This window comes from Chlamydotis macqueenii, chromosome 1, assembly GCF_036417535.1.
Source record: "Chlamydotis macqueenii isolate bChlMac1 chromosome 1, bChlMac1.mat, whole genome shotgun sequence".
NCBI lineage: Eukaryota > Metazoa > Chordata > Aves > Otidiformes > Otididae > Chlamydotis > Chlamydotis macqueenii.
In genome coordinates this window covers 127,655,240-127,665,991 of record NC_141556.1, presented here as the reverse complement: position 1 = coordinate 127,665,991, position 10,752 = coordinate 127,655,240, and the positions used below count along the sequence as shown (strand labels likewise).

The 10,752-nt window shown below is 44.8% G+C and overlaps 1 protein-coding gene across 2 annotated transcripts; it reads right to left on the bottom strand.

Moving 5' to 3' along the window:
• Positions 1-537: 537 nt before the first annotated feature.
• Positions 538-3,100, bottom strand: NR0B1 (nuclear receptor subfamily 0 group B member 1). 2 transcript variants are annotated; one of them, XM_086740204.1, is made up of 3 exons: positions 2,226-3,100; positions 839-931; positions 538-750 (listed from the first exon to the last, which is right to left on the bottom strand). In XM_086740204.1, exons 1-3 carry the CDS (start codon positions 2,821-2,823, stop codon positions 731-733), a joined length of 711 nt encoding a protein of 236 aa, XP_086596330.1. In that variant the 5' UTR covers positions 2,824-3,100; the 3' UTR covers positions 538-730. The 2 variants fall into 2 exon arrangements, with proteins under 2 accessions (XP_086596330.1, XP_086596321.1); XM_086740195.1 differs by having other exon boundaries at positions 538-931; positions 2,226-3,099.
• Between the last annotated feature and the right edge of the window lie 7,652 nt (positions 3,101-10,752).

The window sequence follows — 10,752 nt, the reverse complement described above, 5'->3', positions numbered from 1 at the left end:
GAATACAGTTACTTTATTCTCTTGGAGCCCAATATCTGGTTAATGGAATGTTTTACTGCAAGTACGAGAGTTGGCCAAGCCACGTTAAGTCTCAACATATTCCTAACAAATTTCTCCCATATGGAAGAAAACCTTAGGCGAGTATTTTCTTAAATATTCTTTATAGACTTCAACTCTGTTAAAGACAATAGAAGTAGTTCACTGACTGCAGTAAGCCTTTCATAGAGCCAGTATTTGAACCACGAGCAGAACTGTGGCTACAGTACCCTACTTTAATATTACTGAAATATGCAAACTAAATGGCTTGTTCATTCCCCCTTCTGTCTGTCAACTATGTTTAAAATGTAAACCTAGATTGTTCCTTATTTTGAAAAAGCAGGGATTACTCACCTTATAGGTATAATATAGTAAGTGTGATCTTTATTCAGAGATATGGTAAAAGAATAGCCAGTTGACTTCGGATACGAACATTCTCCACAACCTTAAAACTTGTTTTGATGACTGTAATCTTATTCCAAAAACAGTGTTTAATAAAAATTAATTTCAGAACTTGAAGAATATTTTATTATGGAATACAAAAATACTATCTATGTAAAAACAATAAGTTAGTTTATTTACAGTACTTTACACTATTCTGCTCTAGGGCTTCCTTTGCATTGGATTTATTTTTATTGTTTTACATGCCTTTATAATCTTGCACAAAGCATTTCCAAAAGCATGTCATCCATGTTCACTGCTCCAATGATGGGCCTAAAGAATAGTTCAGCAATCACATTAGCGTTAATAGATCTTAACAAGGATAGCACAACATTCAGCTTGGCAAATCTGGCTTCATCACCTCTGTGAATGAGTCTGACATGTTCATTTAGAGCTTGTTGTGCTTCCCTCTGCAGTCCTTCAATATACTGTGTACACTGCAGTCCAGGTAGATCTGAAAAGAAAAATAAATTATTTTGTTTACATAGGGTTTGTCTACAAAACAGTGTTCTTCTTACAGAACAACTACTAACAGCTTACAGATTGTACTTATCACTCAAGGAATGAAGCCAATTAAATTGCTAGAGGACTCCTTGTATACAGAATCAATTTTACAGGGCGGTTCAAAATCTTACCATGTTGGTGCTCTGGACATTCGATACTCTTCTTCACTACACAAACTTGAAATACGTTTGCCAACATTCACTTAAGTGTTAAACAAATTAGCTAATAAAACAAAAACTTTGATTGAAGAATGCTCTCCAAAATACCTTTAGAGTGACAAATGCAATCTGTAAACAGTGGGAAAGACAATAAAAATAACTTGTTAACTACAAAATGTATTATTCACTTTTAAGGCATCTTTTGACAATTGTTTCTGAGTAGCTCCAGATTACAAGTGGCAAGAATCATGAACTCCAACGTACAACAGAAAGTTTCCTGGTGAACCATAAGGATGGAAACCGAAGGGCAGAGAGGGCAGATTTTCCCCTTTCCAGCCTAACTAACAGTTCGAGAGTGGGAGCGTAGGAAGAGCCACGTCCCACTTCCACACGGTGGTGGGCATATTTAGGAAGTGCAGTATCCAACCCACCAGCTACCTGTCAGGCCAGTCACTGCGTGATCAGCAGTCACTCAGTAGAGCTGCACCGACGGAAGTCTCCACAAGAGATGGAAAAAAAAAAAAAAAAAGAAACCCCACCATAAACTTTACACACAAAGCCAAAACCGCACTTTGGAAGGCCTGTCATGTTTTCATCCCAGGGCGTGCAGGCCTCCGGGGAGCGCTGGCCCACACCCTCCAGGCCCGGGCGGCCGGGGGCGCTCCAGCCGCCTCCCCCCGGACAGCCGCCCCGCTCGCAAGCGAACGAGGAACCCCGACTGGCTCCTAACTTTCCCTAAGCGACAGCCCCGGGTTTGCTCTGTTCGCAGAAAGCCCCTGTGGAAGGCGCCAACCCCCTGGGACCCCCGACCCAACCGCAGCCGGATCCCCTCCAGGCGCTAATGGCAGGCGCGGCGGCCGTCACCGGCTCCCTGCCTGACAGCCGGAGCCTTGAGGAGGGGTCGGGGGGGATGAAAACTTGCTCCGCGTCCCCCTCCTCCAGCACCTGAGAAGTTCCCCTTTCCCCCTAGCCTGAGGAAAAGCCCCCGGTCCGCCCCGCTTCGCTGGGGCTGCGGGCGGGCTCTCCCCGTTAGGCCGCTTCCCACCCCCGTGGGAGAGACCCTCGCCGCCCCGCCCGGCCGCTCACCCGGGTTGAAGAGCACCGTCCCCTTGAGGTAAGCGTACTCCTTGTTGCTGATATCCAGGTTCCAGCACTTGGCCAGGAAGCCCTTGATGGCCTGAATCTCGCCGGCCGAGGGAGGGTGCGGGCCGCCGGCGGGGCCGGGGCTGTGGCCGCGGTGTGGCCGGGCGGGGGCCGGTCCCCGCGGCGGGGTCTGCCCGCCCTGCCGCCGGGTGGTGAGGATCCGCTGCAGCATGCTGGGCTCCGCGCTCTCCACCGTCTCCAGGTGCACCCGGTCCTGCGCCAGCCCCAGCACCAGCAAAGGCGCCCAGCAGCTGCGGACCAGCAGCAGCTGCTCCTCCAAGGGCAGCTCCTGGAAGCAGGGGACGTTCTGGACGAAGCGCAGCGTCTTCACCAGCACGGCCGAGGCCGCCCTGCACGCCGCCTGCGGGCTCCGCAGGGCCACCCGCCGCCGCGACCCGCAGGGGCAGCCGCGGGGAGCCTCTCCCCGCCTCGGCCTCGGCCCCTGCCCCGCCGCCCCCTCATCGCTCCTGAGGATGTTGTAGAGGATGCTGCTGTGCCGCCCGCCCTCCGCGCAGCAGCGGCAGCGCTCCACGCACGCCATGGCACCCGGAGCGTGGGGGTACGGCACCCGGGACGGCGGGCGGAGGGCTGCTGAGCCGCCTGGGGAGGCTCGGCTGCGGTCCCTGCCGCCTCGGCCCGCTGGGAGACGCGCACTGCTCGCCCTCTGCCCGGCTCTTAACTTATTTATAGCCGGCGGCTCTGCCTGCGTGTGTGTGTGTGCAGCCGCAGGCGCGGTAGCAGCGGTTCAAAGGCGCAGACACTCTTTACTGGCTGGAAAAGAGAGAGGAGGAGGGGAACAGAAAAAAAAAGGAGAACCCTCCTCCTCCTTTCCTGAGGCAGCGATGCCTAGAGGGAGCCCGTGAGTCGGCCGCCCCTGCCCGTAGAAGCCTCCAAACGTCCCCATCCCCGCCCAGTGCGGAGCGGCGGGACGCCGCTTCTCTCCCGCTCTTTCCGGGCCCCCGGACCGGTTTCTGTTACCCTGATCGTCTCGGAGCAGGGCAGGGCGCCACGGGGAAGGCAGCCACGCCGCTCTCTCGTTTTGCCCGCCCCGCCAGCGCCCTCCGAGATCCCCGCGAAATGGCGACCTAGCGACCGGCCCCGCTGCCCTCCCGACACGTAGCCGAGCGGTCTGGGGCAGGAGAGAGAAAAAGGTGTATTTGGGGATGAAGGGCGGAGGAATTGGTCCCAATAATAAAATACCCACAGGAGGAGAAGAAAGAAGATGCCGCTCATGATTCCAAGGGCTTTTGCGTGTGCCTGCCCTAAGGAGTGATGCCCCATATGCCTCATTACCACCTTAGTGCTGCTGTGTGGGGAGAGAAAAGCAGACATGTTCTTACCCAAACTAGGGTGGCTCTGTGGGGTTGGGGTGCAAGCAAGGCTTCGTCAGGGTGCCCTGAAGCTGGCGCCCCTGCAGCATCCATGGGGATCTGTATGAAACCATCCCCCATGAACAATTCTCTTCCTCTGCTCTGCAGTGCGTGGCCCATCCTTCTGATCTCATGTTGTTCCATCCATCAGTTTTAAACATGCCCATTTTCCTCTCAGGCTTCACTTGTCCTGAAGTGAATCTTTCCTCTTAGACTCAGGTACACACTTCTCTGAGACGCACCTCCTCTGAGTGGCATATGGACTCCAAAGCAAGGAAATAATCCTTCCAGGCCTTGATGTTTACACAGGAGGGATAGAGGAATAGTGATTGTCCAAATGTGATTTTACTCTTGAATGAAAAACAAGCACATTTACTTTCCCAGTTGGGCTAAGTAAAAGCAAGCGCAGCAGAGAGGAGTACTTAATCGCTACAGAAAGTAAAAGAGTTACTTCTGTGTGCTGCATATGGGCTACAACAGAAACGTTTTGTGTTTCATGTGATCTGAAAGAACCTTGGCACAGATTTAGAGAAAGTAGCCAGCTGCAAGCAACCTTTTGTACCTGCTCTATCAGTACCTGCTACCGAGGGGCGTCTGAATCGCTCCTGGAAAGCCACGTTTTCTTTCAATAAAAGCATGCATGTTTTTTAAGCAAACGCCATTGAGTGCTTTGGATTACTTAAAAACAAAATCACTTCAGGCTGGATCTCAGCAATTTCTTTTCACTGTGAAGTCAGTCCTACCCTATCAGCTTACACAGGTATAGAGTTGTATAGTCATTTCTCTCTAAGTATTTCTTCACAATTGGACTCAGAAGGGAGTTCTACCATTACAAATGGCACAAAAAGCACTTTTATATAAAGCTACATAAAGCACTGATGGGTTATATTCCTCAAGTAAACCTTGTTTTCCAAATGCAGGTTGTCCAAAGTCTAGGTTACTATACCTTTGGTTTGACCTATAAAATGCATTTTTTTTCCACAGACCCAAGTATGATAAAGTCCTTTGTTGGCTTTCCTGTAGTGGAGAACTGTTAATTGCACCAACGAACTGATCTGTGCAGTTTGCAGACAGGTCAGTTGGGTCCTTGGAGAAAAAAAAATGCTTAGATTTCCAAAACAAATACAATAATATCAAATGTTACCAAATTTTTCCTTTGAATACTATCACTGGTAGTGGAAAAACACTCATTTATTTGTCTAGAACATTTCCTTGCCATTCTAGATTGTTTTGTGTTAATACATCAGTGTTTTCTCAACCTATTAGGATTTTAAAGGGTTTCTTTTTGCCTTTTTTAGTGGAGTTTTTTTTTTTGAAGGGGAGGTATTCACTGACTTCAGAGATAAATCTTGCCAAGTTTTAGAAAATGACCATCCCTAAGCTTTTGGTCGCCTTCAGTAGCACTTCTCCCATGAGGTATGTATTACTGGACTGACTGTGGAATTTAACTGTGGTTTTTATGAGTTTGTAACTTGGAAGGTATCTATGGGAAAGTATGGTACATTGAGACTTGGATCATTGCCTTTGCAGTTTCAACCTTGGACTCCAGTTGTGGAAATGTTCTGCTTCTTATAGGAGTATCCTTCTTACATGGGGCCATAGGCAAAGGCAATATTTAACTTTCATACTAGGTCTACAATAGAAATGTTTCCTAATGTAGTAATATTGGTTGCAGGTGTTTCATTTTTTCAAGGCATTTCTCTTTCAATCATGTCTTAAATGTAAATGCAATTCTACTGTCATATAATGGTTTTGCTGACACAGTTCATTTTCTAAAACAACTTGTATAGAAAGTCTTTGTCTTTGATTATTGTGTCAAAATGAGCATCCCATACTGAAACTGAAACTTGATTTACTATGCAGACTCAGAAATTACATAACTGTAGTTAGAAGTGTACCTCCTTTTCTCGTAAGTGCATGTAAGCACTCATTTCTCACTTTCAAACTCTTAGTGTATCCTACTGTACCTGGCATTTTATTCAGGGTAGAGCCTTTCTTTCCCAGAAAAAAAACATTAAGAATATCCTAGAAATATTTATTAGTGTTTTTCACGTTGATATTTAACAATTTGAACAGTCTTTATTTTCAAATCTGAGTTCTGCCCATCCATAGCATTCAACCTAAATTAAAGGCAACAAAGCTTTCTATTTAAAACCAAAAAGAAAACAAAATCCTTCACAGACAGGTAATTGTGTTTTGATGGAAAATGCATGAAAACACTTCTAGCAAAAAGTGGATGTGTCCAATTTCTGCTAAAAGATCTAATGTTACATGAGTGTTACCAAGCTCCTTGTGGTACAGTCACAAATAGATTTATATGCTTCCAGACAAAGGATTACTTATTTTTGGCTTTTTTATTGTTTTCGTTTGGGGAATTTTTGTGGACTTTTTTTTTTTTTTAACTCAGACAAAAGCCTTGGATATGAAGGTGATATAGTGCAGTCTTGGCCGTCTTACTGTTTTATGTTGCTCTTCAGTGTCTCTCTATCACTCATCTGGTAGCACATTTGGTTCTTGGCCAGAGGGCAAGACTTCAGTTTCAGAACAAGACCAAACAAGCATTTGTTTTTATGCCATCAGTGCTTTAGTGCATCGTTAGCTTGAGAGCACTTTTTTCCAGTGGGGAACTGGATTCTGATATCCTGCAAATACCTACTACTCCTTCCAGCAGAAGTGCTGAAACATAAAATCTGATCTTAAGATCAGATGTAAAGCTGAGACTCAATTTGGTGATTAGCACAAGAGAAGTTAACTTTTTCTCTGGAAAAAAATAAGAGTTGAGTGTGGAATTTGTTGAGAGCATATGATTAGCAAGATGTCTTCTGTATAGGGAAATACTCCATTAAAACAAGGGTTTGGAATTTAAGTACATTTCTGTTGTTCATGTGTTCCTCATTGGGACTGTCCCTTTGTTAGACTGACCACCCTTCATAGTTTACCTATTTTACTGGGATGTTTACTTGAAAATAAGTGAGGATTAAAGGAAAAGTACCACCATAAGCAATGTCCTACATATATGCTGTACCATGTATTCCTGATGGCACTGTTGCCTCCTTCTTTGATTCCTTAGGAGGAGCGTACTGAGAGCCTGCTGATGCTGCCTGAGCCAGAGACAGTTGATGTATACCCAGTCAGGGGATGCTGACCTGAATTTACAGAGCTTTAATTTAACAGATGCCTTAAGGCTGTGATTTGGCTGTCTTTACTGTGTCCCACCACCAGCTCATCTAACAGTATGTGTTTGTTCTGAATCAGGATGAGCATATGGTGACATTTTTTACGGAATTAGCCAGAGTACATAAAAAAGAGTTTATATCAGTTTTAGACTTTTCTGCCAGCTGCTTGAAAGTAGGTGGTGTCTAATCTGGTGTAAATGTAATGATGCAAAATCAACCCTTCAACGTACCTTAAACAAACCTGAACCCATAAAAGGGATTTTTTTTTTTTTTTTTTTTTTTTTAGTCAGATCAGTGCTTTGCTTCATGTGGCCATGGCATTTTGGATACAGAAGTAGGAATCCTGAATTTAAATTTACTGTTACTAGACCGTGCGCTTCGCTGTCATATTTCCACTGGCAGGTAGACAGTTTAAGGAGGCCTTCACATATCCCAGACGTTTTTTATCACAACCATGTGCTAATTCACCTTAGCTAGTGCAACAAGTTTTTGAGGGAGGAAGTTAGGGGAAGAGAAGCAACACTGTAAACTTTTTCCAGTTAAAAGCACTCAGCTCCTTCCCTTTAAAAAAGACCAGTTGATCTTTGGGTTCCGATAGGTTAGTGTTAACAGGGGTCCCTTGGACCTTTTCTGTAAAGAAGAGCTGTGGGTCTCAGCAATCTAAAGCTGTATATTTAAGCTTGCTGTTAGGGCATTGGACATCTCAACATTTAAATATAAGTAATCATTTCTCTTTTTTTTGTCCAGAGTTCATACTGCTCCCAAACATCTGCTGGTGTGACATGCTAAGGGTGCAGTCCCATAAGACCAGCTGAGCCCATCTGGTATCTCACTGGAGCTGAAAGAGGTGACTCCCACAGATGCGCTTGCTGCCACTGCTTTCCTTGTGATATGTTCTCCTGGCTTCATTTTCCCCAGTGATGCTTTTGAAGTTTCTGCCCAACCTGACAAGTTGTAACGCTCATGTGATATGGCAGAATTCTGCTTGGCTGAATCAGTAAAAACCTAACCTGTGAAGAAAAAAACCCTGTAGTTTTCTGCCAGTTTACTAAACAGAACTCATTCGGCTAGGGATCAGATGAGTGCCAGAGCAGGTGGAAAGGAGCAGCCTGACCTCCCCACTTCCAAGAGCGGAAGGAGAAAGGGGAAAGAGCAGGACCACTGCTGCAAGCCATGGTTCCACTCAGCCACCGTGTGGAACTGCTCCCTCAGGGGGGTAAAACCCTACAGCTTGGCAGCAGAAAAATTAGGGGTGGGAGAGAGAGGACTTGTAGCAAACTTTGGGTTTAAATTAATCTTTTAAATGCCATTTAAAATTGAGCTGTACTCTTGCTAATGACTCTTGGATGAAGGAATTGTTTTATAAAATATTCGTGTAGAAATAACTTTCAATTACTGAGCTTATTACATTTATTTGCCTTGAGGAATACATTGCTGATACAGAACAACAGATGAATAACAGGCAAAAAGCTGGCAAATTAAGCTCTTTAATACATTGTGCAAGGTTGTGGCATAAAGAATAAAACACATTCTGGCACTGCTGTGGCAATAGGACACTATGTATCTATTACACCAATTCTTAAGTTGAAATTTTGCAATACATATGTTATTGCAGCTAATTGTCTGAGACCTATAAGTTCACAAATACACTTAGATTTGTGAGTAATATGATAGGATATGCTGCTAATAAAAAAAAATGCATTCAAATTGGCTTGTAAGTTAGCATGCATTTTATCTGAAAATCAATATGAGGGCTTTTTAAATCCATGCATCTTTCCATAGGTTTTAATGCAGATATATTTTACTGCAGTTGGATATTTAAAAATACCGCCCTTCTGGTGAATCACTGATATAATTTCTCATTAAATCAAGTATGGGGCCCTGCAAGGCAGCAGCAGGGCTACGAGCGGGGCTGCACGTGCACAGGAAGGGCAGTCCGCAACAATTCGCGCGCTAGGCGCGGATAGGTGCACGGCGCAGGGGGCGGGTGCGTTCACGTGTGTAGCGGGTGTACGGGTATATATTGCAACGTGACACAGCAGTAAATTGAGAGCTGACTCCACAGCATCCGTGTCTGATGGGATCCCGGTAGGGTAGGTCGGTCAGGGTGGGTCGGTCCGTTGTGACGCGGCAACAATCGAGTTCATGTTGTAGTATTTGAAAGTGTATTGATTTCCTTTTTACTATTCCTCATACATGAGTTTGAAAGATGCAGAAATGATTTATACATTCACCCTAAAATCTAACATCTGTATATCAAATATACAGATCTTCAAATAACTTCTGCAGTTCTTTGGCTACATTCTTTGCTTCAATCAGAATCCACCAAGTTTCTAAATCTATACACATTCTGTTAACACTAACAGGAAAATCATTTGACATTCTGTTCTGCTGGCAGACAAGATAGACTACATCTTCAGTTTTGTCAAAATAATCGTGTTAGCTTACCCTCTTTAAAGAAAGAATTTTGCTACTAGATCATTTCAACAAAACCGGATTAGGGAGTGTCCCGGCAGTTCTGTTGGTACATCTAGTGTACTTGCAATCATTGATAGCCCAAAGTACAGTGAGAAGTGCTAACATCTTAATCTGTCTCGGCTGCAGCCAGACAACATCCTTGGCTGGTCTGAGATTCAGAGAATTTAAGGCTGGCTGGAACCATCAGCTCCCTGGGTGGACTTCCTAAAGGCACTGTTAAGCACTGAGCTTTTGCTGACTGAAATGCAACTTCTGCTAATTTCTATGCTTCTGCAGGAAACCATTCAATCTCAATTTGGAAACTCAGTTCAAGAGATAAAAGCCCACCACTACACTGGTGATTTATCCAGGTATTTATCACTCTTACTGTATTTAACAGAGTGCTGCTGCTTTCCAGATTCAGTTTATTACTTCTAGGCTCCTGACACTCCTTTCCCTATTAATTTAAGAACACAGGAATTATGCCTGTCAGTAGTAACTTATTTTTTAGTAAGTAAAACAGATTTTGACTTATAGACAGAGCTTTCAAGCTCACACTTTGAAGGTTTGTTTGGTTTTTTTTTCTCTTAAGACTTATTCCATTGATATCCTTTGTAGCCATTGCAATTCTTTTGCCAATTTATAACACTCTTTGAAGTGTAGATATCAGAACGGCACAGAGTATTTAAATGATACTATTCTCAGCAGTGCTATAGAGAGAGATATAGTAATTCCCCAACTTGCGTTCATTACTCTAGTCCTTTTACGTTAAAGGATCATATTAGCCTTTTTGAGTCATTATTGCATATTGCACTGGGAACTCATGTTAGATTCCTTGTCTGCTGTGACTCTTTAAATAATTTTCTTATCTGCTTTCCTCAACAGAGCTGTTTATTAACAGAGGTAGGATGCCTTTCTTGTTTCAGTTTTGCATTTGGCTGCATTATAATGCATTCCATATAAACAGGTCCAACAATCCAAGGGGAGGGCTTTTCTGGCCTACAATATTCTCCTCATCACCATTTAACCGCCCACAGTGCTCGAAGAGCAGGTTCGAGATCATTTAAGGAACTTGAAGGTGCACAAGTCCATGGGGCCTGATGAGATCCATCCACGCGTCCTGAGGGAACTGGCGGATGAAGTTGCCAAGCCACTGGCCATCATATTTGAGAAATCGTGGCGGTCTGGTGAGGTTCCCGATGACTGGAAGAGAGGAAACATAACCCCCATTTTTAAAAAGGGGAATAAGGAAGACCCGGGCAACTACAGGCCGGTCAGCCTCACCTCCGTGCCTGGCAAGGTCATGGAGCAGTTTCTCCTGGAAACCATGCTAAGGCACATGGTGAGCAAGGAGGTGGTTGGTGACAGCCAACATGGCTTCACCAAGGGCAGATCGTGCCTGACCAATTTGGTGGCCTTTTATGACGGGGTAACAGCATCGGTGGACAAGGGACGGGCAACGGATAT